Source organism: Arvicola amphibius, chromosome 8 (genome assembly GCF_903992535.2).
Source record: "Arvicola amphibius chromosome 8, mArvAmp1.2, whole genome shotgun sequence".
NCBI lineage: Eukaryota > Metazoa > Chordata > Mammalia > Rodentia > Cricetidae > Arvicola > Arvicola amphibius.
This window is the reverse complement of record NC_052054.1, coordinates 30,613,555-30,641,263: the sequence shown is the minus strand read 5'-3', so window position 1 is coordinate 30,641,263 and position 27,709 is coordinate 30,613,555. Positions and strand designations below refer to the sequence as shown.

Genomic DNA, 27,709 nt, shown 5'->3' with positions numbered 1-27,709 from the left:
GGCGGGAGTTCCATGGAGACTGGGGAGCGGGCCCGCCTCATCTTCATCCTTGTCCTCCAGCTTTTCCTCCGCGTCCGACGCAACCGGCAGCAGCGCTGCCGCCGCGTCCTCTGCGACCGCCCCGTCTTCCCACGGTAACCCCCGTCGGCGATCCGGAGGGGGGGGGGGAGCGGTTGAGTGGGGAGGCGGGCCCCGGGGCGGCCCGAGAGCGGCCGGCGGGGTATCTGCGCGCCGGCCGGGCTGCGGTGGGCTGCGCAGGGCGGGGACCCGAGCAGGGGAGTGCCACGGGCCACCGGCTAGCGAAGAGGACGGGTCGGGCGGCTTGGGCATCCCCCGTAAGGATAACGGGGTGGGGGTGGGGCGCCCCTGCCTGGCCGCGGAAAACCGGCCGTGATGGTCCCCGTCATGGAGCCCTCCCCTGGGGGAAAAGAGGGGCCAGCTAGGCTACTCAGCGAGGGGTCCGATGCTTCGCAGAAAACTTGCGGCGGCCCCTGTGCAGCGACTCGAAGGCTCCCCCAAATAGCGGCGCGGTCGCCTCTTGCTTCTGGCACTTGCCCGGAGGCCCGCTTTATAATAATAGTAGGAGCCGAATTAGGCTTCGGGAAAACGGATCTGGAAGGCGGGAAGAGAAAATGAATTGTGACTAGGGTTTATGCAGGGATGAGAGTGGGGGGATGATCGCTTCATAATGGCCAGGACCGGTCCTAAAAGTAAATAAAATAGGAAATGACTGAAATAGAAAACCCTCCTTTTTGCCGAGCTGTGCATCTGCAGGCTCTGCCAGTGTGCACATTGCATCGAGAGGCAAGCTGCAGCCGGTCCACATCTGTGAGCTCTGTGACTGCATCTGTCACCTGCAGCTCTAGAGCGACACTGGCAGTGACTAGTGTGGACTTGTGTGTTTATGGTTAAGAAGAATGCCTTAGAATTGCGACTTGTTTGTGAAACCATAACAGATTCCCTGATGTAATTGCAAAGGGAAAATGTAAGAAGGGCATTTAGTTTTCTGGCCGTAATTTGCAGTCTCTTTTCCAAGTTTGAGAAAATAGCAGTCCATTCAAATCAAGAAGTGACGTGAAGCACAGTCAGGTTGAAAGAAGTATTTAGGGTTTGGCTATGCCCTGTTAAATATTCATCAGTTTGTGCTTCTCAGCCCTTCGTCACGAACTACTTGTGCTATGCTTTGTTAAATCATGTTATATGAGGTGTAGTGGCACATGCCTGTGATCCCAGCATTTGGGAGGCTGAGGCAGGAGGATTGAGGCCAAGGCCCACTTGGGGTACAAAATAATAAGTTCCAGGTCTTCCTGAGCTATATATCTGTCTCAGAAAACAAAATAAAGCTGAATTTTCTTCCATCAGTAAGGGAAGTTTCTCTGGTACAAGAAAGGTCACGCTCTACAGCAGTAACGTTTTTGTGGTCAGTAGGAACAAAGCTCTTCCTACAGAGCTGAAGGTTACTGATGAATACAACACTGGTATTCATAAAGGCAATGTGTCAACCACGGGTTCACTTTGTCCCTCGCTAAGCCTGGCTCCTCCTAACCAAAGGATGTCATCATTACCCCCGGTCCTCTCCTATACTCTGTGCTCCCAAAATGAGTGCCAGAAGCTGTAATCATCTGCTGCTGTGTGCTTTCTTGAACAAGAACCAGACCGGGTACACTTTTTAAAGTCATGTGTTTTCATTTTAAGCTTCTAACCAGGACTTTTGGGTCAATGTTGTTAGCTGAAGTACTTGTAGGTTTACAAGGAGATGAACAGTTTCTTTTTAAAAGGATTGGAAATGTGAACATTGGAAAACAAATTAGTTTTTAAAATGCTTGAGATGAAAAAGCCAGTATTTTCGAAGCCCTGGTGAAGCCGCTTCCTGTATGGTTCTTCTGTGGAGGCTGGTTGGGGATCACCCCACTGGATGCTGTGGTACTGAGCTCTGGGGTCTCTTCACCGTGTGTATAAGGAACACCCCCCACCTCAGAACTGCCTTTAGACAGCAGTCCTGTAGAGCTGGACCGTTTGCCGAGACCTGTCTCCTGTGGTCCCCGAATGCAGGTCAGTTCTAGCTTCTTCCTTTGATTAGTTCAGTTTCTGCTTTCTGTGGTATTGGCCCAGACTCTCATGTTCTTACTTTCTCTTTTCCCTTCTGTCCTGATCACAACTGAGTTTTTATACTTTTTGTATTTTTTTTTTCTGCTTCTTAAGGAGTTGAAACCACATGCCCTGGGCTTGTGTATGTTTTTCATTAATGGAACTTTGTTGCATTTTTGTAGGAATCCTTTTATTTGGAGAATTGGAGTGGGTAGGTCTGTGTACTTTCAGAATAACTGTTAGCTGGAAATTCATTCCAACTCAAAAGATTGTATTGAAATAAACCTTGTGAAAATATTTGTGTTCTTCATCGTAAAAGGTGTTTAGAAGCCCATGTGGCACTACTGTTACGATAGACACTTTTTTTAAGGATTAAAAGGAATTATAGATCCTATTGTGTGTTATAAACTAAACTTAGGATTTTTGTAGTCTTAGTCTAAAGTGATTTTTAACACCATCGTTTCTTACCATTTTGCATCTGAATATTTGGCTAAAACTACATTTTGCAATTTTGAGGGAAGTGCATAAGTGATTTCCATACTTTTTTTTTCAGGTGTAAAATAGTAACAAAAAAATTTTTGTAGGTATTGCTATGAGTGGAACATGCAGAATTTGCTATAAAGTACAACAGATCATGGAACATAACAATATTTTGGAATATGTCATTTCTCATCAGAAATGTGACATTATTTAAAAGTTAGTGGGCATGAGACGTTCTAAACAAAGGAGGCTGCTGAGTACCCTGGTGATTGATTTCTTTCTGTTGCATCATCAACCATGTGATGAAATTATTACTATGAAAAATAAAGCTTGAATTGATTTTGAAAGAGTTTAGAGTAGAAAATTTTCATCAAGTCTCTAGATTAAAACTTTCAGTGTCTCGAGATTTTTAGCTGACACTTGAACTATAAAATTTCATTGAAATTTCTTTCCATTTTATTTCACCTCTTTTTATTGACTGGTGCCACTTCAAGTGTGCTTTTTGTGTAAGTGTAGATGACAGAGAGGTGACAGACATGGGTAACACAACTGTGTGTATTCGAATTTTGGATATTGTATTATGTACTCGTTGGTACCATAATAGTTTGTGTGCAGATGTCATCCTGCCTCATAGTAAACCTTCTAGAGGGTCAGCACTATGAGTCATCATCATATTGTGTGTTCATATCCTCTGTATGTGGATTTTGAAGATTAATCTGTTTACTAGATTGGAGATAGCAATTTTACTTCTGCCGCACTTTGGCTTTCTAGTGGATGAAGGCGAGGCGTTTTGTCGTGCGGGCTGGGACCCAGAGAAGAACCTTTCTGAACCTAGTTCTTTTCCCCACCCGTGTAATAGCATTCCAGCTTCTCTGTGCAGCGTCGCAAGTTCCAAGCACCCAGAGTGTCAGCCATGACTAGACTTTGTTTCAACGGGTCCAGGCAATTTAAAGAATGGCTGACTACCACAGCTGGAGTGGTAGATGCAGGGATTGTCGAGGCACCTGGGGTCTTTCCAGACATCTCGACAAATGTGATTTTTGTATTATGATGCATTGTGTCTTTCCTTTAGAAAACAGTGTGGAGTATGTGAAAATTCCAGAAGTATGTCATTAGTCAGATCACATTGGCAACTCTGCTCACCAGGTCTTACTTGTGACTAAATGGTAACAAGATAATTTGTCTTAAATGGCTGGATTTGTGCAAGGAAACAGGGAACTTATTAAATGTTAAAAAAATACATCAAAGTGTTCTCTTGGCCAGTTTAGATCTCTCTTCACATGAGGTTAATGAAACTTTAACATGTGTACCCCCTCCTCTGCAGTACAAAAGTTTGACTATAGCTCATTGTAACTGTAGTGCTAGCATTAGGAAGAATGCTGAGGTCCTGGGAGATAGCTCAGTGGGGAAAGCCCTTGGCTTGCACGTCTGACGGCCTGGTCCTCAGAATCCACAGGAAGCCAGATGAGGTAGTGTGTCTGTAAGCCTTGTGGTCCTATGGCTGAGAGGGTTGCAGAAACTGAAGACGTGGACCAGCTAGCTGGCATAGGCGGCAGTGACTCAAAAGAGAGCCTGTCTTAAAAAAGAGGTTGTCTTCTGCTCTCCATGCTGTAGCATATACATATCCATACATGCATATCTATATACACACACAGGCATGAACCCATTTACACACACAAGACAGAAGTGTGTTAAGGATAGAATTTTCTCATGACCTGTGATTGACAGTACTCACGGTGTCTAGCAAGAAAGACAGCTTTGTATGTAGATTGGCCTGGATAATAGTAAGATTTACTCACTAGGTAAAGATGTATAGCATCTTAGAAGTAAAACATGAATTAAATAGTTTCTAAGGAGTTAGCCTTCCTTCTGCTCTTAGTTGTAAGGCAGTATCGGCGCAATGTTACTGGTGTAGCATTTAAAAGTATGGACTATGCCTACCTCGCAGCCACCCGTGTTCAACATCACAGTTCTGCTTTTTGTTAGTGATATGACATCATTTTGAGATGTGTCTTTCACCCCTGAAGTCCCAGTTTCCTTGTCCGCAATATGGAGTTAATGTCTGGAGTACTTAAAGGGTTGCGGTGAGGACTAAGCACTTGAGCAGGTGTTGTGAGCCGCGATGCTACGCAGTGTTTAAGGGAACCATCAGATCGCTCGATTCCTTCCTTTTGTTCTGGACTTTCTGTTACATTATTGAAGTTCCTTTTGATCTCAGGCTGTTGAGCTCATCTCTGCTGTTAGGTTTTAGTGTGTGTGTTGGCAGGGCGGGGTGGGGGGACTACTTTTTAAAATCTGTAATTGTCATCCGAGCATCTGGTTATCACTTATGGCAGATGGGCTAAGTAAAGGCAGACCAACAAAGCGTGGTCTGGCTCTGGGTTACAGCTATTGAAATGCTGTTTCCCTGTGGACCCAACTGTTTTGCTGTATAGTACTTCTGAATAAAAGGAATAGCACCGTTGATTCATTAGGGGAATTAGTCTTTCTTTAGAAGACATTCTTTTTACTTGTATACCTTAATTGGTGATAAACGTGAGATTTGTAAGTGCCTATATCAGTCATTTGATTTGAGTTTTTCCTGTCGCTGTAATTGTTGTAAAATAGTAGCTTTCTTAGAAATTTAGAAGTAGCTGAAGCTGTTGCTCTCTGCCAGTGATTACAGAGGCTTTACAACTGAATAACTTTTTTTCTTTTGTGGTAATGCTCAAACCAAACATTGAGGCTACCTAATCAGAGAAATAATTTGATAATTATAGTTAACTATCAAGATAGCTAACTTAAAGTTAAGTCCAAGTCTTTTAGTTTAATTGAACATTTGAAACTACTAAAAAAAAAATTTAGCTGAGGCTGTTGGAGAATGCCTGTAATCGCAGTATCCAGAAGAAGACTGAGATAGGAGAATCACTGAGTTCTAGCCAGCCAGAGCAAGACCTTGTGTCAAAAGAGGTTTTGCAAAAAAAAAAAAAAAAAAAAAAAAAAAGGATATCAGACTCTTGTCCTCTATTTTGCCTAATATCTAAGTCCTTTTTTTGGGGTCAAAGTAATATTTTTGTAAGATACATACTATACCATCATTTAAAGTGCCTTAGCTGATGCTTCAGCTCAGTGGTAGCTATTGCCTGATGTGTAAGGCCGAGTTTAATCCTCAAGACTCTCTGTCTGTCTGTCTGTCTGTCTGTCTGTCTGTCTGTCACACACACACATGCACACACACAACAATAAGCAAGGTGTATAATATTTTAAATATGTAGCGGGAGAGTTCCATGTTTCAGTTACATTTTACACATGAGATTAGCAAATCTGTTTATATTTAGACTTTTGTTTTCTTGATTAACGGAAGTGAAGTCAGGTTGCTCCTGTTGATTTAGTTGAGCAACTAGATTATTCTGAATCCACCCTGTATTGATCGAATTGTGTTAGCTCTGTTTTCATAGCCACATGAATGGATCTCAGATATATTGTGGGGGAGGTGAGAAGAAATGATTGTGACTTTTATGCCAAAACGAGACAATACCAGCAAAACCCATATAGGTTTATAGCTCCTTTAACTTGAGGTACTCTGAAGACAGTGTTGGAATACTTCTAAGAATGCAAGTCCTGAGCCTGGCTTGTTAGCTCTTGCCTTTAATCCAGTGGAGGTAGAGGTAGGTGGATATTTGAGCTTGAGGCCAGGGCTCCATATTGACAGCCTGTCTCAGAAAGAAAGGGTGAGTGGCAAGAGAGACTGACTGACTGACTCTAGTATGTCATTGTTGGCTCTTTACAGCAAAACTTGCTGGGTTTGAGCTAGTTCTGACACCATTAGTGTTTCCCCAGTGTTCTCCCCACCAGACTGTTTGTGGACCAGATGTTGCTGTACAGATACGAGGATATAAAGCTAATCTATAACCCAGGCTGCATATATGAAGATGGGTTATGGTTTCTCTGAACCTCAGATAACTCACAGTGAACTGAAGCTTTTGTGGACCAGGACTCACCGTATTCCTTTGATTTGCCAGACTCTTCTCTGGAGCCCCTGAGCCTTTCTCGCTGTCTTGCTTATAGCTGCTGTGTATCTTGTACAGCTCCTTACCTGTATCTTCAGGCAGCCTGGTGAAGGTAGTCCTCAACAGCCTTGAATTGATTATGGGCTGGCCACATCCCAGTGTCTTTGCTGTTCATGCTTAAGGAGGTCATGGAAGCACAGCCATGTTAAAGAAGGCTGTCACCAATTTATAGCTCTTCAGCAGATATGGTGTGCTGCTACAAAAGGTCCTCTGTTCTGTGGTGTTGTGGAGGTTCGAGGGAAATGATCTATGGCATAGCATATATTGGATGAGCCAGGCATGATGGCTCATGCCTATAATCACAGCACTCGAGAGGTGGAGGCAGGAGGATTAGGAGTCTAACTAAGGTCATCCTTAGCTGCATAGTGAATTGAAGTCTCTATATGAGAACATATGCTAAAAAGTCCATATGAATAATTCTCTCATCTTAGCAGCATGTTGCTACCATGAGTTCCAGTATGGCAGACTTACAGCTCAGCAGTAATTTAAAAACTCAGTGCTGTGCAGACCTACCTGGACAGTTTCCTGTGCTATCTGATGAAGGTGTGGTTACTGATGGACTATGTATATGATGGTGGTTTCATTGTAATGGAACTGAGAACTACCTGTCACCTAGTATGTTTACTGTACCTTTTCTATGTTTAGGTATGTTTAGATGCACAAATAATCACCATCCGGTTACCATTGCCTCTAGGATGCAAGGCAGGAGTCACACTGTACACATTGTAGGCCTAGGAGTGGTAGGTTTTAGCACACAGGCTGGGTATATCTCAGACATGTCTCTGAGAAGCAGCAAGTATTTGTGTTAGAAATGTGTGCCTCCATTGTAGCTTTTGGGTTTTTCACTTTTTAAAATTAGAAGAGCTTCAGATGACTGAAACCAGTGTCTGTCTGTCTGTCTTGAGGTCAAGGTGAGATCTTGATTTGTATTCCTGACTGGCCTTGAACTGGTGATTCTCTGGGCTCACCAGCTACTGAGATTACACTTGAGGGCCACTATGCCTAGCAGTGGAACTGTGTTACTTTGTCTAAATAGAGAAATAAAACTATTATCTATGAAATGCATAGCATCCTGAAAGAGACTTGACAGGTTAGTCATTCTGTGGTGACCAGTTATTATGGAATAGCTTAAGAGATGCCTGAGGGTCCTTGGGTGAAATAAAGAAGGGAGTAATCAGGGCCGGGGGAAATGAATATTAAAAGTACAGTATATAAATGAGAATACCTGCCTCTTGCATTACTGTTTGTTTTAAATAAGTCTAGATTTTAATTTCTATAATATTTATTGCCACCTTGAATAAAATCTGTTCTTCCCATTTGCCCCCAGTCCTTCAGTTATTTAGGTTGTTCCAAAAGTGTTCAACCAAGTTACTGATCCAAGAGCTAAAGACATTTAAATTGAGCCTTTTCTCAAGAGATCTTGAATCTGCAATCTAGTAGACAGAACGCAGACAGATCCCTTCGTTGTCTGAGTACTTTGCTGAGATGGCCTCCAGTTCCATGGGCTGGCTGCTTAGGATCTCCTTTTAAGACCCTCGTCTTGTTTCCTTCCCTGGATCATTCCTCCTCAAGTACTGTAGTGAAGAGGCGAGCAGGCCTGCTTTTCATCCCACCTGGCTCCCACATGGCTAGCTTTACACCCAAAATAACAACACACAAATTGTATTCATTTAAACACTGCTTGGCCCATTAGTTTCAGCCTCTTATTGGCTAATTCTCACATCTTGCTCTAACCCATATCTTTTAATGTATGTAGCACCACAAGGTGGTGGCTTACTGGGGAGATTCTAACCCACGTCCATCTTGGGCCAGAGCTTCATCGCATCTGCCTCATTGCCTTCTTCCCAGCATTCTATTCTGTCTTTCCCACCTACCTATGTTCTGACCCATCAGGCCAAGCAGTTTTCTTTATTAATTAACCAATGAAACAACAGATAGACAGATGACCCTCCTCCATCAAAGTACCTCTCATCATCTTGTTCATTTCCTAGGTCACTCTTTCTGATTATTTTCATGGCTGGCCTAATTTTTGTCTACTTTTACCACCAGACTAACTGCTAAAAGGCTTCCTCCCCTGACCATTGTTCTCTGAGTGAATTCCCACAGGGTTTGGTTGACTTAGTTATGTACTAAATGTGCAGTTGGAATAAGATTTTGTTAGTTGAAGGAACAGGGACAAACAGAAAGAGATAAGCCATTACAAACGGTATGCTATAGAGACTGTAAGGGTGCGTTTTAAGTAGATTCAGTTATAAAAGGAAAATTGGAGGTGGGAAGCACACAGCAATCCAAGCCAAGTAGATTAGATCCTATTTTGTTTGTCTCGGGGAGCCAAGAGATTTTTTAAAAGAAGTAGAAATGTGGCACAATTAGAAAGATAATTCTGGTAGTTACTTGGTAGATGGACTAGATTTTAGACGTTACAAACAGAGAAGAGTTCTAGTAGGAGGCTTTTGCCATAGTGCAGTGCAAAAAACTCCTAAAATAAAATCGTTGCTGTGGACACAGAAAAGAAGCTAGATTCGAAGTTAACTGAACATAAGAGAAAAGTGATATGCCAAGGAGCGATCTGGAGTTTGGTGGGAAGGGGTGTGGGTTTCATCTGGGCTCACTCTAGCCTGGGCTAACCTGGAACTCTGTCTGTAGCTCAAGCTATCTTAAACTATGACAGTCCTCCAGCCTCAGCCTCCAGAGTGCTAGGATAACATACATGAGTGAACATTCTGACATTTTTAACTGGGATAAATTAATATTGGATAGTAACTCTGTACATAAACACTAGAAGAAGCAAAGTCAATTTTTTCTTATGGGATTGGTGAATTTTGTTTGGGTGAGTTGGTTTAATTTAATAGATATACCTAGTAGGTAGTTAGAAATGTGAAACTGAATCTGTAGTAAGTCAAGGTTGACAAAGGAGCAGCCATGAAGCTCATAGGTAGCAGCTGGAAGCCTAGAAAGCGCCAGGAGGACTAAGATTTATGACTTTTTTTTTTTAAATATGAAGGAAACAACAACCCCTCTAAGCACACAGAGAGGTTCTCTTTATACAGTTTTAGGGCATTCCTAACTGCCCCAACTATTAAGTTAACTTCCCAGGAGCCACTGTAGACTTCCAGGACGGCTGATGTAAGGAGTAGAGAATGGTGGAAACACAGTAGCTGGCTCTGTAGCCAGCATGGCCTGGAACTCACCTTGTAGCCCAGGCTGGCCTCGGCTCTAGGCAACGCTCCGGAGCCTTCTTTGCCTCTGGTTTCTGGAATTACAGGAATGAGCCACCCCATCCCTTGTTAATGTTACAAACGATAGTCTGCAATCAGTGGAAATAGGGACACATGGAAGACCCGCTCAAGAGAATCGGTACCTTAATATTAAATGAGCAGCCTAAGCTTAATTTTCAAATTTAATGCCTAAACCTGCATTTTATAGAGTTTTTTGGCCTCTGTAGGAACCTAAATAAAGTTTAGCAGAACAATTATTTTAGTCTTTGGCAGTCCTGCCCACTTCCACACACACCTGCTTCTCAACCAAACATTTCATTCCCAGTCAGACCTAGACCTGTCCCAAAGCCAGGAGTCATCATGGATTTTGATTTAAAATAGTTTTATTAAGGCTAGAGTTATTTAAATCTGTAGCTAAATCTAGGTTCCCCCATACTAATTTTATTGATCAGACACATCAAATTGTACGCTTTGCTTTCTGCTTTTAAATTTGAAAACACATGAAGTGTTTTTGTGTTCCAAAGCTTGAAGACGATAATGAATCACCAGAAACCCTTTCCATTTTTGAACATTTCTCTGCTCATGGAAGAGGAAGAAAGGAGATAATTATAGAACAGGAAGAATAGTTGGATCTGAATGCTTACCGTGTGCATTCAGTGTAGGCACCGCGCTCAGCGTTGCCCATGGCCTAGTACTCTGGGAGGTCGTGTGCCAAGCTTTACACATGAGGGCACCAGGGCACCTGCCTCAGTACCTTTCCCCCAGTCGTGTGGCTCATAGAGATTGCTTTAACTGAGTGATCTGCTGAGCTCTGTACACCTTGTGTGCGTGAGAGAACAATTAAACTCTATTGAGTGTGTATAGTGCCTTGGGAACCATGCCAAGGCCAGGATACTGAAAAAGAATTAGATTGTGTTTCTGAGCAGCCTGCTGTCTACCAAGAAGACATCAAACAGGACAGACTTCACTGGAGAGGCTTCAGTTTGGAAATGTCTGTAACCGGTACACAATAACATAGTAACAAAACTCAGAATAAGGATGCTCTGGCTTTGGCTTGCGTGTCAGACTTCTCAATTACATCTTTTTAAACTTTACTCAATGATTTTAATTGCTTTCCACATTAGAGTTTCTAGATTTTTGTTTCCAATCCAGACCAAGACCTGCCTGAAAGGTAGATGCTTTGCTGATGATTGGTTCTGTATCTCCTCAGATGTCTCACAACTTTTTGGAGTTCAAAATGGCCCAAGTAAATTGTTACCCATTTTTCCCTCTCTTGGGCTATCTGACCTTCCTTTCAGTGTCAATAAATGATAGTCTTAGCCAGAGACCCAACGTCGCCCTCCAGTTGTCCCATTTCTCATGCCTGTGTCTATCACAAAGCCCTGTTTGCCTTGTCTCTTGAACTCTCCTTGTAGCCCGGTGCCACTGTGGTTCACTCTTCCCTGAGCTGCTGACCAGGTTTCCTTACCACTCTCATCTCTGTCCTCCCATGGCAAAGTGGCAATGGTTTCTTCTTCCCCACCCTGCTCTGCTAGCTCACCACCGCAGCTGGGACAAATACAAAGATCCTTAACATGGCAAAGATGACAGAATTTGACCCATCCCCGCCTTTCCAGTTTTCTCCCTTTAATTCTTCCCACTCCCCATGCTGGCCCTTCCTCCAGGTCTTAATAGTTCATGGTCTAAACTTGTTAGGACATTGAACTCATTTTCAGCAGGAGGAATACATTAAGCAGGCTAATATTTATATATAAGAGCTTTATGCATAAGGAAAATGAACCAATGATATAAAACAGTTAACTTCAAAGAAATCTAAGTGGTTAGCAGCATTTAAAGAGTTTATCCTCGTTAATATTCAAGAAAATCAACTATTAGGTATTGCTACTTTTTTGTATCTCAAGTTATTAGAAGGTACTATTATTGTCATCTTCGTCCCTTTTTTGTATTATGACTATTTTGCCTGCATGTATGTCTGTGCATCACCCATGTTGCCTGGAGCCCACGGAGGTCAGAAGAGGGTGTCAGATCTGCTGGAACTGGAGTTACAGTTACGACCCACCGTATGGTGTGGGAGGAACAACGGCCAGTGTTCCTAACCACTGAGCCATGTCTAGCCCTTGCCAAAAAATTTTATAAAATCCCTTCATGACTTTATATGTATGATCACAACCTTGTTTAATATGCTCAGATAAATATATGAATTTAACAGCCTAGATAAACTTAACAGTGATTATGGTTATTATGGTTATGGGTGACTTTTATTTTCTTTTTGAGTGTTTCATAAATAATCAGAAATGGCATTTTTTTTTAAATTGCATTGCAGTGTGTGGTGGCATGTGCTTTTAATCCCATCACTTGGGAGGCAGAGGCAGGTGGATCTGTGAGTTTGAGGCCAGCTGGATCTACAAAATTAGTTTCAGGCAGTTAGGGCTATCTACTGGGACTCTGTCTCAAAAAGCGGTGAAAATTCATACATTAATATAGAGAGAATTTGGGAAAGACTGACAGTGTCTCTTTCCTTTTCTGTTGCCGAGACAGACTACTCTGAAAGCAACCTAAGGGAGACAAGATTTCTTTTTGTTCACAATTCACAGCTACAGGAGCTTAGGGCAGCTAATCACCACACATCCATAGCCCAAGACCAGAGACTGAGATGAGTGCTGTGCTCAGCTTCCTTTCTCCTGTTTGAGTCTAGGGTCCAGCCTGGGGATGTTGCCATCCTCAGTAGCACCCACTTTGGTTAACCCAGTCAAGGTAATCCCTCCCATCTTGCCCAGAGGCGCATCTTCTAGGTGATGCTAGGTGCCATCTAGTTGACAATTGAGATTAACTATCACAGAGTTTACTTTAAGTATTAAGAAATATATCTAAGATAAATTTTGTCTGTGCATAGTAAGGAGTTGGTATATCTTTAGGTTTGAACCCCCAAATTTAAATTTTTGTTCAATAAAATGTGGATGGCTCTTGGTTCAGCTTATAAAGGTACAAAACCTGTATTCTGTAGAAAGCATATTCACGTTTGAATTTCTTGTCCCTGGCTAGCAGTGGTTACAGTAAGATCTACTCCTGGGGTGCAGGGCAGTGGCTGCCACAGCTCCCAGGAGTCAGCTGCACAGCCTGGAGGGGCATCTCCCAGTAGTGATCTCATCCAGAGAAGGAACAGCATTTAAATCTCTCCCAGTGCCTTTTAGAAACCATCACCTAAAGATATCATTGACTGAGCATTAAATAAACTTATATTTATGTTGCTTTGGGTGTATTTTCAATAGATAGGTGCCAACAATCCAGAGAATTATTTTTAATAAGAAATAGTCTCTGTAACTCTCTGGAGTTTTTTTTTTTATCACATTTAATCTTCTTTCATTTATATTTATTTATCTGTGTGTGTACCCACGTGGCCATATGAAGTGTGTGGAGGTCAGACAGAAGACAGCTTGCTGGAGTTCTCTCCTTCTACTGTGTGGGTCCCAGGAATGGAACTCAGATTGTCTGGCTTGGTGGCAGCAAGAGCCTTTACCTACTGAGCCATCTCTCTGGCCTTCTCTGTAGAGTATTTAAAAAACAAACAAAACCAATTGTAATCATTTTGGTGCAAGTTATCTACATGAATGTCACCTTTTCCCAGTCTGTGAGGCAGGTCTCAGTTTGTATAGCCCAGGTAGACCCTGAACCTGCAGTGATCTTCCAGGTGCTGGGTTCCAGGCAGTAGTAGTGTTTACATTTAGAATAAGAAATACAGTTAGTAGAAAGAGATGTGCATGCATAGTGAATATTAACTGTTTAATGTAATGAGCTGTGTTTGCTTCAGCACTTACTCAGTGTTTTATGTAATACTGGTGACATAGCCTTTGGCTTTTTGTGTGAGTCCAGGCATACTATAAATTCTTTTCTTGCATTGTTGTGAAAAAACAAAAACACCTTAATCCTGAGTACTGATGCCTGAGGTCTAAACTCTAGAGACAAGTACAGGGGTGTCTTCATGATAGAATGTCACCTGCCAGAGAAGCTAAAGGTCTCTGTTCACCTATGTGGCTGTGCTGTGGCCCCACACTGGTCTTCCATTTTCCCCTCTGCTGCCCCTTGAACAGGAAGGTGGGGTAAAGGGAGTAATAGGAAGTTTATCCTTGAGGTGATGGATCTAAAATGACAATAGTTCTGGAATTAAATGGAGTTGTCTGTATAATTCCTGAATTTGTCTATATTATGTCTCCATCTTTTCTCCTTAGACACTCATCTTTGAATAGATTTGTGTGGCAATATTTCAGACATTGAGAGCCACCTGGACCCCAGGAAATATATTAACTGGGCTTTGATATGGAAGAATTTGTGTATTGAGTTAAAGTTGATCAGATACATAACATTCTTTCCTGAATACTTGTGTAAATCTCTAGAAATCATTGTGGATGTCTCGGTGATCTGACCTAACAAAAGTCACAGTAATTCCTTAACATCACCCAAGTCCATTAGATCTGTGTAGATCATTGATGCTGCTCTTTAAATATCTTTTATACTAGTTTGTTCAGTCAAAGACCTTTTTACATGGATGCTTCTTGTTACTTTTAATTTTAAAAGTAGGCTTTATGTTTTTCAGTATTGAGTATTTTATTGGTGTACGTTAGTGGATTGAAATCAGACTTTTTTAGAGACACACAATAAATAGTTTAGACCTGTGAGTCTTACTCAGAACCACTCACTTGTGCTGCAGTCACTATGGAAACGTGTGCATGGCTGAGTTCCAGGAAAACTTTTACTAACCAGGTACTACTGGTCCATTGACTGTTGTTTGTTGACCCCTGCCTAACCTGTTAGGATCTGGTTCTTTTCATCTGTTACTGTAATGACTCTGAATTTTCTGTCAGCCCTTTTAAAAGTGTTCAGTTACCATATTTTACTGTAACTCTGTTGACAGCTTTGGTGCACGCTACTTACTGTGTTCTTCATAGCGATATTTGACCCTCCCTTTGCTGTACATATGGTATCACCAGGTCACAGAGGAGGAGCTGAGGACTTGGAGAGAGCTGCTGACTGACCAGTGTCACAAAACTAATGTAGGCACCATGGCAGCTCCTTCCTCCACAGCTGATGCTGCATCTCAGAGAATGGGAAGAACATGCTTTTTTTCTTTAAGGGAAAATAATTTTTTTTTCTTGTTCTCAGGAGACTGTTGACTTTTGGGTAGTGTGGTGGAATCAGGAAGTAAAATGGATGTTTTCTCATCTACTGTTTGGGATAGAGAATATGATGTTGGTCTGGAACTGTGTTAGTTTGTCTGACTTGTGGAAGAGGGATCTCTCAGGACTGTGTGGTCTGCTAACTTGGTCTGTTACAGTCTTGCCCTATTTTTGCCACTTCTCAGATTATGGATGCTACTTTTGTGATCCAGTGTTCAAGGCTCCTCCACTGTCCACAGCTGCAATGCCAGTCTCTTAGGGCAGCAAGAGTCTTCTATTGCGCAGAAGCAGATTTATTTAGTTTTACTTTTTGGTCTTCCATTGGATGTTAGGTTACTTTTGCTTTGTTTTAATGACCGTGTTAATTGTGGCCTCTCAGTTTAAATTCATGTGGAAAATGTGGTATGGTTGCTGTTGATGAAATTTGTCATCAGAGCCGGGAGGTAACAGTGTTTTCCACGCCATCCAGGGTTGCAGTTGCTGAAGTAACTTTGCAGTGAATACCAACCACCAGGCTAGAAAGCCAGAGACCTAGATATAGGTGCTGTATTGTGTAGTCTCTGCATGGGCAGGCTGTGTTGTCCATACAGTCTCTGCACAGGGGAAGGCTGTGTTGTTCATATAATCTCCTCACAGGGTGGGGAGGCTGTGCATACATAGTCTCTGCACAGGGAAGGCTGTGTTGTCTATACATGCAGTCTCTGCACAGGGAAGGCTGTGTTGTCTATACATACAGTCTCTGCACAGGGGAAGGCCCTGTCAGTTTCCACAACACACTGTATAGACTGCTGGGAACATGGCATTTCAGGAAAACAGGATAGCTGTAATTTTATGTTGTAATGAGAGCAGGCTGGCTTCGTTCCGGCCACCTGGCTAGCTTAATCCCCAAAATAACCACACAGAGATTGTATTAATTAAATTGCTGCCTGGCCTCTTATTGGCTAACTCTCACATCTTGATTCAACCCATTTCTAATAATCTGGATGTCACCACGAGGCCATGGCTTACTGGGAAAGATTCAGCATGTCTGACCTGGCAGCTTCATGACTGGCGGCTCTCTGCCTGCCTTCTTCCCCCCCAGAATTCTGTTTTGCTAGTTTACCCTCCTAAGGGCTGCCCTATCAAAAGGCCAAGGCAACTTCCTTATTCAACCAATGAAATCAACACAAATACAGAAGGACTTCCTACACCAATTTTAAACACTTTATTTTGAGATATTTGACAAATCAAACTCAAAGGAGGGGTTTACTTGAAAAATGAGACAAAATATGTGACCAAGTCATTTTTACAGTGTAAGATCTAGGTAGTGAATATGCAAGTTGTTGATACTTAAAAATAGAAATAGCTTAATTTTTTAAATAATAACCCTAATATATACTAATTGATTTAAAAATTCAGATTCAAAGCTGGACAGTGGTGGTGCACACCTTTAATCCCAGCACTCAGGAGGCAGATGCAGGCGGATCTCTGTGAGTTCAAGACCAACATGGTCTACAAGAGCTAGTTCCAGGACAGGCTCCAAAGCTACAGAGAAACCCTATCTCGACAAAACATAAATAGGCAAATTAATAAATTCAGATTCAAGACTGGGATATAGCTCAGTTGGTAGATTACAGGTTCAAGTTCATCCTCAGGTACATTAAGGCCAACCTAGGCTACATGAAAGCCTTGCTCAAAAAACAAAAATGAAATCCAGATTCTACTGAAAAGGAGGGGGAAAATATAATGTGCTAAATCTCTGAAAAAAGAAGTTAACATTCTGACATATATATGTATATATATTTAAATATGTAAGTATATTTACATATGTGAAATAACGTGAACTCCCATCAGGACCCCATACTAGTTAAACGCTTGTGTATACAGGTGTCAGCAGAGGCCAAAGCCCTTGGTTCCCCTGGATCTGCAGTTACAGATGTTTGGGAGCTTCCCGATGTGAGTGCTGAGAACTGAACTCATGCCCTCTGGAAAGAGCAGCAAGTGCTCTTCACCTTTGAGCCGTCCCTACACTAACAAACAACATGAACCTTCATCTAAGCGTTTGTATTTTATACTGTTCACAAAATAGTTGTTGGGCCTGAAGAGATAGCTCAGTGACTAAGTGTACTCACTGCCCCTGCAGAGGACCTGAGTTCAGATCCCAGCACCCCTATGGTGGCCGACAACCATCTGTAATTCCAGATCGAAGGGATCTAACCTTTGAGGACTCCTCCACACATGTGGCACACACATACATAAAATATATTTCAAGTCCCTTTTAGATGTGGATAGCATGTCTGTGTTGTTACCCATTTCTATGTATAAACTCATTTATTCTTTGCTTGGCTCAGTCACTACCAATTGACAGCAATTCCACGAGTGCATACATATATTAAATTTTGATCACTCAAAATAAATAATTCATCCAAGAAAAAAACAGTAACAGAAAATTTTAAATGTTATTAGAATTGACAGGTAATGAAAATATACAACCAATAAAGTAACCCACACCAGGTAATAGTGGCCTTCGATGTTTATACAAAGTAAAGAGGAGAAATTTAAGCTTAAGTATTTTTCAATGTAAGAAATTAGGAAATGAGTTGAGCAAATCTAGGAGAGAAAATAAGCAAGGGCCAAGAAAATCAGGAGAGGATCAACTCAACCAGAGCAGAAAGACATGTCAGCAAGGTGTGAGGAACGGAGAACCACGGGAGAGCCACACCAGAGATAGTGGTGCGCGCTGCTGTGGCCAAGGCTTGTAGGGACCAGTAAGAAAGCAGGAAAAATTCTATACACTGGAAATTAAAAAGTAGAAGATACATAATTTTAATTTAGCACAACCACAGAAGACGTCAGTTGTCCTAAAACACTTATTAACAATACTAGTTTTCAAAATTGATAAAACTAGTTTTCAAGAAATCTCAAGCAAATGACAGGTTCAAATATTTTGAAAATGAGCTCTTTTATATTGTTTTCCAGAGAGTTGTAAATAACAAGAAATTACCCCAATTTTTCTGAGACTTGATAATCAGTACAGTACAAAAGAGTGTGTGTATATATGTGTGTATACACATATGCTATAATTATAACTATTAGGATTCTACTTATAAATGTGGATACATTAACCTTAAGTCAAGGATTAAAGAGAGCTCAGATGTATACTTGAACAGAAAATGAAAGTCCAAAAACGTAAGAAAAGTACAGTGAAATGAAGGTATGGTTGAATATGAATATATGGTTGAATATATGAATAGAACTGAATACTGTATGATTGTATAGGTGTTTATTTCTCAGTTTCCTGAGACAGGGTCATACTATGTAGCCCAGACCGGCCTCAGACTTGGGGCAGTCCTCCTGTCCTAGCCTTCTAAATGCAGGAATTATCAGCATGTGCCACTGTGCCAGTCACATAATTGAATTCTTATATAAAATACTAGTTTTTTATCTTGAATCTGCAAGGACTCAGTAATAACTGGACAATGGGACCACAAAATCTAGCTCTTGAGTGTAATGTACCTGGATTATTCTTCCTGTAACTAGAGCATACCTAGAACATAGGGGCAGATCCTTGCATGTAAAAGTTTCTCATTTTTAAGGATTGAAAGTTATTTAAAGATATGTTATATCTATTGTGGCATTTTTAGTGGTAAGAAGAGACATGACTTGATTCTTGTAATATTTGAAAATTATATTTCTTGCATTTTAGTTTCAAGATTATTTGTGGAAAACAAGTTAGCGGAACAGTTCAGTGACTTTATTTTGTTTGATTTCCCAGGATGTGATCTTCGTGGTGGAAAACTAAGTCTTTAAACTACCCCAATGGATGCAGACAGTGATGTTGCATTGGACATTTTAATTACAAATGTAGTCTGTGTTTTTAGAACAAGATGCCATTTGAACTTGAGGAAGATTGCTTTGGAGGGAGCAAATGTCATTTATAAGCGTGACGTTGGAGTAAGTATCAGAATCTCCTCGTGTCCTATACAGCCTGATCTGACAGTGCGGGGAATGATACTATATGGACAAGGAATTTGTGAGCACCATGTTCCATGTTAGTTGGAATTGACGCAGCAGGGAGCCCTGTAGAAGTGGCCCTTCTCCTGGAGATGGCCACTCACTCTGAGTCTTGGTGGCTTTATATCCTAGTACGAGTCCTAATTTATTTTTATTGTATGCAAATTTCCTGTTCCATTTTAGTTAGCTAAGATATTTTTAATAATAAATTGCTAATTCATATTCTAACCTAGATTTAAGAGTTTATGTTTTGTGAAACCTACCACATTTGTGCCTGGTGGTGGTGGCACATGCCTTTATCCCAAACTTGGGAGGCAGAGTTAGGTGAATCTGAGTTTGAGGCCAGCCTGGTCTACAGATTGAGTTCTAAGACAGCCAGGGATACACAGAGAAATCCTGTCTTGAGCCCCCCGCAAAAGAAACTATTACATTTCAAAGTGTTAGTTTTCTTAATAAAGAACAAAATCAGCTTTATGAATGACAGTAGGTGTGCATCTGGCTTTGATAAAAAATACATACTGAGAAGTGCAGGTAACAAACATGAGAAGGGTGAGAAATACAAACTACAACTACCCCAAGATGCCATCTCATCTCACCAAAGTGGCTCTCGTAAAGAAAGGAAGGAACAACAAATACTGGTGTTTAGTGACTTCCAAAGCAGTTTATAGAAGAGTTTATTGGAGACTTACAGCTTCAGGGGTTTAAGATCCTCATGGTGGGAGGCATGCCAGCAGGTAGCAAGCAGGCATTGGGCTGGGACAGTAGTTGAGAGCCCATTCTTGATCTACAAGCATGAGGAAGAGTTGGGGGTCAGGGAGAGACTGACACTGGCAATAGCATGGGCTTGTGAACCTCAAAAGCCAGCCCTCAGTGACACTCCTCTTCCAACAAGGTTACATCTCCTAATCCTTCCCAAACAGATCCACCAACTGAGGATCAAGTATTCAAACATAGGAGCCTCTGGGCCATTCTTATCCAAACCACCACAGCTGGCAAGGATGTGGAGAGAAAAGGTTGGGGGAAAGTAGACTCTTACACACTGCTGAACTGTAAATTGAGGGTCTTTGAAAATAGCTGTGTTACAGAATCAGTCTAGGTGTCTGTAAAGAAAATGTGGCATAAATATTCAATGAGTATGTCATTTCTTGGGGAAAGGATGCAATGAAGGTCACCCTGTAAAGTAAAATAAGCTAGACTCAGAAAAATAAATATCACATACTTTCTCTAATTTGTGGATTTTGGATTTTCTAATGGATAAACCATACAAGCAAAACATACATACATATGTAATGCATTAGAAGGAGGCCTGGGAAAAGAAAGACTATTTGAAGTGGGAGCAGGGAGAAAGGAAAGAGCATGGATGATGAATATGGTGAGAGTCCATGAAATACTTATTAATTAAAGAAATTGCCTTCTAAAACCCAGCAGTTTAAAATGACTATACACAAATTTTTAAATGGGGGGCTAAGGAGATGGCTTAGTGGGTAAATCACGTGTTGTACAAAGTTGATGATAGGATGCCCAGAACCCATGTAAATCTAGATGCAGTCATGAATGTTGTTCCGTGCAGAGAAGGGAGGAGGAGATGAAATCCCTGAAAGTCCATGGACAGCCTGTCAGTCAGTGAGCAACAGGAGAGACTCTCTCAGTGGACACAGGGACTAAAACCCACCAAGGTGCATGCCTACACAAACATACATGAACATACATATCATAGACACTCAACACACACACAAATTTTTTTTAAGTTAGGAATGTATTTCAAGGCTCAATTTAAGTTCTAAAAACTAAATACCAGTGTACCCTAAGTAAATTATCTCAAGTTCTTGTAACTAGAAACTAAATGTGCATTGGTGTGGGGGTATCAGATCCCCTGGAAGTGGAGCACAGACAGTTGTGAGCTGCCATGTGGGTGCTGGGAATGACCCCTGATCCTCTGGCAGAGCAGCCAGTGCTCTACACCATCTCTCCAGCCCCATCATTTTACTGCTTCTTAGTTGTCTGAAAATTTACAACATATTTTAGTTTGGGTGTTCTCTTGATCTTTGGCAAATTTTAAGTCTTCCTTAGATTGAATCGTGTTCTAGTTTGATCATTTCAATATAATCAAGCAAGGGAAGAACTCTGCAGGGAGAGATGTGTACAGACCTTTTTCTTAGGTCTGTTTATACACTTGTAACTCCGTCTTCAGACTTCATTGTGTTCAGTGCTGAACTTGACTTCAGAATGGTGACTTTATATAAGCTTAGTGTCACAAGTGGGCATTAGACAGGCACATGGGGCAGAAGTGTCTGAAGAGTAATGCTTATTTAGATGATTGAATTTTTTTTTTCTAGAAAGTATTAATGAAGCTTAGAAAACCTAGAATTACAGCTACAATTTGGTCCTCAGGAAAAATTATTTGCACTGGAGCAACAAGGTGAGTACTACCTGGGTAAGCGTTACCCTCTGCTTTGCTCTGCGTGGGGAGGACGTTTTCCAGGACTGGAAACCCAGATTGAGTTGCTCCTGCTTTCGGTGTAGAGTGCATTGTCTGTGCCGCTGATGATCTTTCTCTGCTTCATCTGCAGTGAAGAAGAAGCTAAATTTGGTGCCAGACGTTTAGCCCGTAGTCTGCAGAAACTAGGTTTTCAGGTAACATTTTCCAAAAATATGCATACTGCACATGTTCAAGGATTTAATTTTGTAAAGTTAAAAAGTTTAATAGACTAAACAAGTCTTGAGAATTTGGTAACCAAATATGACTCTGTGGGGGTTTGGAAAAGATCCTGGTTTTCCCCTAGTTGCTTTCCCATAGTGACTTGTTTACTTGAAAGTTAATGCTGTTTGAACTCAAGTTTTCCCACCCGTCTCTACCGTACACATACATTCATCAGAAAATGTCTTTTGGTCGCTTAAAGAATAGCTGATCCCTGATGGTGGTCCACGCCTTTCATCCCGAGCACTCGGGAGGCAGAGGCAGGTGGATATCTGTGAGTTTTGAGGCCAGCCTGATCTACAGAGAGAGTTCCAGGACAGCCAGGACTACACAGAGAAACCCTGTCGGGATGGTGAGAGAGCTATAGAATCCTTTTGATGAGACGTAGTGGGTGGCGCCCTCTGCTGTGTAATGTCACCTGTTCCCGGCTTGTCAAAGTGTAAACAAAATTACTACTTACAACGTGGCCTTGGTAGGTCATGTTCAAGTGAGTAAATAAAAGAGAAAGATGAGATGTCCTTGGAGAGGTAGGTGTTCTCGGCCAGGGCTGTACAAGAGAGTGGACTGCCAGTGAGAAGGGAGGGCCACTGTGCATGAGGAAGTGGACTGCCAATGAGAAGGGAGGGCCACTGTGCATGAGGAAGTGGACTGCCAGTGAGAAGGGAGGGCCACTGTGCATGAGGAAGTGGACTGCCAGTGAGTAGGGAGGGCCACTGTGCATGAGGAAGTGGGCTGCCAGTGAGAAGGGAGGGCCACTGTGCATGAGGAAGTGGACTGCCAGTGAGTAGGGAGGGCCACTGTGCATGAGGAAGTGGACTGCCAGTGAGTAGGGAGGGCCACTGTGCATGAGGAAGTGGACTGCCAGTGAGGAGTAGGGAGGGCCACTGTGCGTGAGGAAGTGGCAGAGGATGCTTAAAAGTGTAGCTATGGTGTGCATCCAGCTTTCTACTGCTCCGTGCAGCACTGGGTGAGATAATAGTTGTCACCTAGAACTATGGTTTGGGGAGAAAATGTTTAACTGAGTGTGTGTGTTTGTGTATCGCAGTGGTAGAGACTTGCCTGGAATGCATAAGGCTTTGAGTTTAATCCCCAGTACCTCCCCCACAGAGAGAGAGAGAGAGACTGAAAAGAAAAAGGAGAAATATTTTTAAAAAGATAACAGTTGAAGAAATTGGTAGGAGTAGCTATTAATGTTAAGAAAATAGTGCTTGCACACAGGGTGTGGCGCACACATTTAATCCTAGCACTCAGGAGGCAGAGGCAAGTGGATATCTGAGTTTGAGGCCAGCCTGGTCTGCAAAACTAGTTCCAGAACAGGCAGGGTTATACAGAGAAACCCTGTCTCCAAAAAAAAAAAAACAAAACAAAAGACAAAGCAACAAAAAATCTTTCCCTAGCATAAGCTTAAAAGTGTCAAGAGAAATCTCCACTAGTTAAAGCAGCTTTTGACTGGATCATCACAAGAACTGACATCTATCTGAGCCCACAGAAATGCCTTTTCATTGAATTTAAGAGCCCAGCCTTCACTCTGTGTATTGAATTCCTTAAGTGACAGCTTTTCCATTCTGACTCTCGAATTCCTTGCTTTTAACGCCTTTCCTTTTCTTGTTCTTTAGTATTCCATTTTCAGTATTAAGACTAAGTTATACATAAAGTTTAAAAGATGACATATATAGTTTTAATTAGACAAATACCATTTTAAAATGGTGATATAGGGGGTTTTCAATTAGTACAGTTGCCATAATTAGCACTTTTTTGTATGTACTTCAAAATAATTTATGGAGTTCTACTTCTCTCCCATAGGTAATTTTTACAGATTTTAAGGTTGTGAATGTTTTGGCAGTTTGTAACATGCCCTTTGAAATCCGTTTGCCAGAATTCACCAAGAACAATAGACCTCATGCCAGGTAGGTCTTTAGAGAACCAAGATAACATACAAACTTTGAAGCTGCCATTTGGTATAAATAACAAAACATAACTGTGTTTTTCTGTAGCTATGAACCTGAACTTCATCCTGCCGTGTGCTATCGGATAAAGTCTCTGAGAGCTACATTACAGATATTTTCAACAGGAAGCATCACAGTGACAGGTAATCTATGACATGAATCACAATTGCTCTGCACAGATGATAAAAGGGATTCCCATTTTATGATTCACTGATAGGAAGAGTGTGTAATGGGCATCCTTCGCACTTGGATCTCTGAGTTCCAGGACAGCCAGACTACACAGAGAAACCCTGTCTCAAAAAACAAACAAAATAAGAACAGTTTCTAATTTGTCTCCTATAGACACTTCTTTACGCTTCCTAGAAAGTCAGTCCCCTTCTTTAAGCACTTGTGGGTTAGTTATTTCTTACATCTAATCTGTGCTATGCTTGTCTTGTGTCTGTGCCTTCGTTATCATCCTAATGAGGCTCATTCTCAGTGTCCCATGTGGTTGTCTTTACCTCCCGTACGCACAGTGTTGTACCTAGTGCACAGCGTACTCTCTGCAGTCATTTGAATAAGAATGTTCCACTAGACTTGTGTGTGTTGCACGCACATGTGCTCTTAAATAAACATGATATATTGCATTTAAATTACCTAGAAAAAACTATTTTATGAACTCTGGAGATAAGTGAAATATTCCAACATAGTTGACTTTGTCTATGGTCTCCGTGTTTCGTTACCTCTTGAACCTTTCAGGAGTTGGAAGAGGTGGCTTCACTAGGCTTGCATGTCCAGGAAGGCATTAGCTTGCAGGCTGATTTTTAAGTGCACTGTGATGATAAATTATACTTGGATATTGCTTAGGAGTCAAGCTCCCAAAACAAAATTGAGCTTCTTGAATTTTGCTTCTTCGGTTCTTAAGAGAATGAAGACTAAACAGATGAGCTGCAGCTTAGTTCATGCCATGTGTTTTCCATCTTCCTGGGGCCTGTCAAAGTCAGTTGCCAGACATCCACCTGAGTCTGGTGGTGGTGCACGCCTTTAATCCCAGCATTTGGGAGGTAAAGACAGGCAGATAGATCTCTGTGAGTTCGAGGCCAACCTGGTCTATAGAGCGAGTTCCAGGACACACTCCAAACTACACAGAGAAACCCTATCTCAAAAAACATATTTTAAAAAAAAGCGGGTGTGGGCAGGTAGTGAGGAACAATTTCATTTTTCTCAGACTCTGGGTGCTTCTAAACTTCTGAACCTAGAATTTCTGAGACAGCCCAACGTATAGTTAAATCTCTTCTAGGAATGGAGTAACACTAAAGAAATGTGTGTATGCTGAGTATAGTAGCTCACACCTTTAACCAAGCACTCAGGCCAGCAAGTCTTTGTGAGGCCAGCCTGGTCTACATCGTTCCAGGCTACATCGTTCCAGGCTATCCAGCACTACATTGTGAGACTAACATCCCCCCACTCCCACCCCACCCCAGAGTATATTTATTGAATTGATAAAAAAAAAAAAAGACACTATAACAAATTTAAGAAAATTAACCTGGTTAATTACTATGCCTGTGTGTGTGATCATTTCTTTTAAATGTATAATTATTGAATTGATAGATGATCGGTTAAACAACAAGCTGAAGACAGTGACCTGTTTAATTACTATGCCATGTCCTATGAAATGGATTGCTCAGCAGTGGGTGGGAGAGTCAGAAAGAACGTGTTGCTCAGTCAGTGCGTAGCTAAGTTTTCATGGCTTTTCAAGAGGTAATTATATACTAGTGAAGCAAGTTTTGTTCACAAACTGAAGAAATCATTTCTCCTTTTTAGTGTTTTCTTTGATCATTTAAATGATCCAGGATTCCGTGGGTTATAATTACTACATAATTAATTACTACATAACATTGCCTCATCACCTGATGCTTCCCCCCAGAACTCTGCCACATTAGATGAGCTCTGAGGGTCCCAGCAGCCACCTCAGTGCTAACATGTGAGACTAGAGACTTTTAGACCTTATATGTAAGAGCCAGTGCTTAAGTAGAGGCATTGCGTCACTTGGCTGGATCCCTCATGACCTGTGACCCTCAGTTGGAGTCTAATCTGATGCCAGTGGCCAACAGGATGGCCTGTATCCAGTCAGTTTGTCCTTCATCCTGTTCTGATTCCAGTGCCATTTGTCCTCCTATGTGGCAGATCAGCTTTTCATGCCAGTGTCAAAAAACTAAAGCACATAACTTTGTTTTTTAGGGGAAAAAAAGTGTTCTCTGGGTTCTTGCTTTGATTTTCCATACATATTTTGTAAGTGCAGTATTTTGAACAGTGGCCTGAGCTTCTAAATCAGGTGTTTAGTGTGCTTAACTCTGGGAAGTCAGTTTTTCTAGGGTTCCTCTTCTGGGCTCCTCTCAACCCTTCTTGGTTCTGTTTACAGGGCCCAACGTAAAGGCTGTGGCCACTGCTGTGGAGCAGGTCTATCCATTTGTGTTTGAAAGCAGGAAGGAAATTTTATAACTCACACTTCGTTGGTTAGTCTCTAACTGAGCACCTTGAAACCTGCTGCACATTGGACTCAAAACACAAGGACAACTGGACCAACAGTGACCGAGGGAGTAGACTCCACTCACGGCTACAGTGTAAGCTCCAGTCCCTTTGGATTTTACTTCAAACTTTGCTGTAATATAAAAAGGAAGTTTACAAGACATGACGTTGCTGCTTTTACAAAAGGACATTCTATTTATTTTCGCAGTAATCCTCATGTCCCCACAGGCAGAGCTGTCACGGTGTGCACTACCTTAAAAAATTGTTTATTGTTGTCATTATTTTTCCAGTTTGAGCTAATGTGTTTTATTTGTGAATAGTCTTTTACATTTTTGTATGCTGAATATGGGCACCAAAGAACTTGTAAAAGTTATCTTTTTCAATTGAATGTGCACAAATAAAAGTTTGGAAAAGATCTCTCTTCACATCCATTCTGTAACTTTTACGCACCATTTTCTCTTTTAAAGGAACTGTATTCATAATTTTTTAAATTCTATGCAGGCTTAAGACTTTAGCTAAAGTGTGTGGGCTTCTTTTTGAAGAGTGTTTGTATATATATTATATATATATATGTATGTATGTATGTGTGTATGCTACATGTATATAGTATCTTTACATGCTCTGTTACCAAATATCAATTAGAATCTTTCTTGCAGACTGGAAACAAAAACTTGTATATAAGCTCTAGGCAACTAGGGTAGAGCTCCACAGATGAACGATAATGTTTTGTGTTACTAATTTAATTATGGTAGAAAATGGTAAATGACTTTAAAAGCAAAGGAATTGTAGTTTTAAAGAGGCCTTTTCCCCTCGAGATGGGCACGGGAAGGAAGCTGTACTGTGTTGAACCTCGTATTCCCTTGGTTACTCTGAAAAGACTCAATAGATGGAAGAGTTGAGGTTCTGTACTACAGATCTTGTCAGAAGTTGATAACGCGGTGTTTTAACGAGAAGTGCCCACAAGCTGTGGCAGTGCCACTCGGTAGTTAGCGCTCTACTTGAACCACTGGCCATTGGCAGGCTCGTCCCTGTCTTCATTTTGTCTTATTAAGTGGAGGTAGAGGTGACTGGAGTCTGAGCACTGCTCCTAAAAGTTGTGATATCTGTGTGAAACAGGGCCTCACCCATGCAGGGCTCTGATGGGAAGGTAGGATCACAATGGGTGTCACTGTAAACAGCAGTGGTTTTTACCCGCAAATGAGCTAGGTGGAATCAAAAATTAGATTCTCTACATGCACTAAACTATTTCCCATGAAACTCTGAATTACTAATATAGTTTGAAATGTTTGCAACATCTGAACCTCTGTGTTGAGGAAGTTTTCTACATATCATAATCTCACAAGGAAAGCTTAAGCACTGCACTGACCAGTACATAGGATTCTGTGCTCCATTCTGTCCTCTTCTAAAAGCCGCCTCATACCCTGTCTTTCGCTTCCTTCACAGAGTAGGGCAAAGGCTCACTCTTATACTTGCTTTCTTCACACTTAATTCTGATTTTCTTAACTCTTCAAAAATTTTTTAATTGTTTTTACATTTGTTTTTTATTCGCTTTGTTGTA

At 41.5% G+C, this 27,709-nt stretch overlaps 1 protein-coding gene across 2 annotated transcripts; it reads left to right on the top strand.

Annotated features, from left to right (window-relative positions):
- Positions 1-26,566, top strand: Tbpl1 (TATA-box binding protein like 1). Of its 2 annotated transcripts, none has more exons than XM_038339120.1 (7): positions 1-134; positions 18,761-18,939; positions 21,336-21,418; positions 21,570-21,633; positions 23,501-23,604; positions 23,692-23,786; positions 26,045-26,566. In XM_038339120.1, the coding sequence occupies exons 2-7, from the start codon at positions 18,805-18,807 to the stop codon at positions 26,122-26,124; spliced, it is 561 nt and encodes a 186-aa protein (XP_038195048.1). In that variant the 5' UTR covers positions 1-134; positions 18,761-18,804; the 3' UTR covers positions 26,125-26,566. The 2 variants fall into 2 exon arrangements, with proteins under 2 accessions (XP_038195048.1, XP_038195049.1); XM_038339121.1 differs by lacking the exon at positions 1-134 and adding an exon at positions 1,694-2,052.
- Positions 26,567-27,709: the final 1,143 nt, after the last annotated feature.

Excerpts from the sequence above, each read along its gene's own strand:
- Tbpl1 (XM_038339120.1), top strand. The coding sequence starts at position 18,805 with ATGGATGCAGACAGTGATGTTGCATTGGACATTTTAATTACAAATGTA. Across the intron at positions 18,940-21,335 it reads TTTATAAGCGTGACGTTGGA|AAAGTATTAATGAAGCTTAG; the intron begins GTAAGTATCAGA and ends TTTTTTTTCTAG. Across the intron at positions 21,634-23,500 it reads TGCAGAAACTAGGTTTTCAG|GTAATTTTTACAGATTTTAA; the intron begins GTAACATTTTCC and ends TCTCTCCCATAG.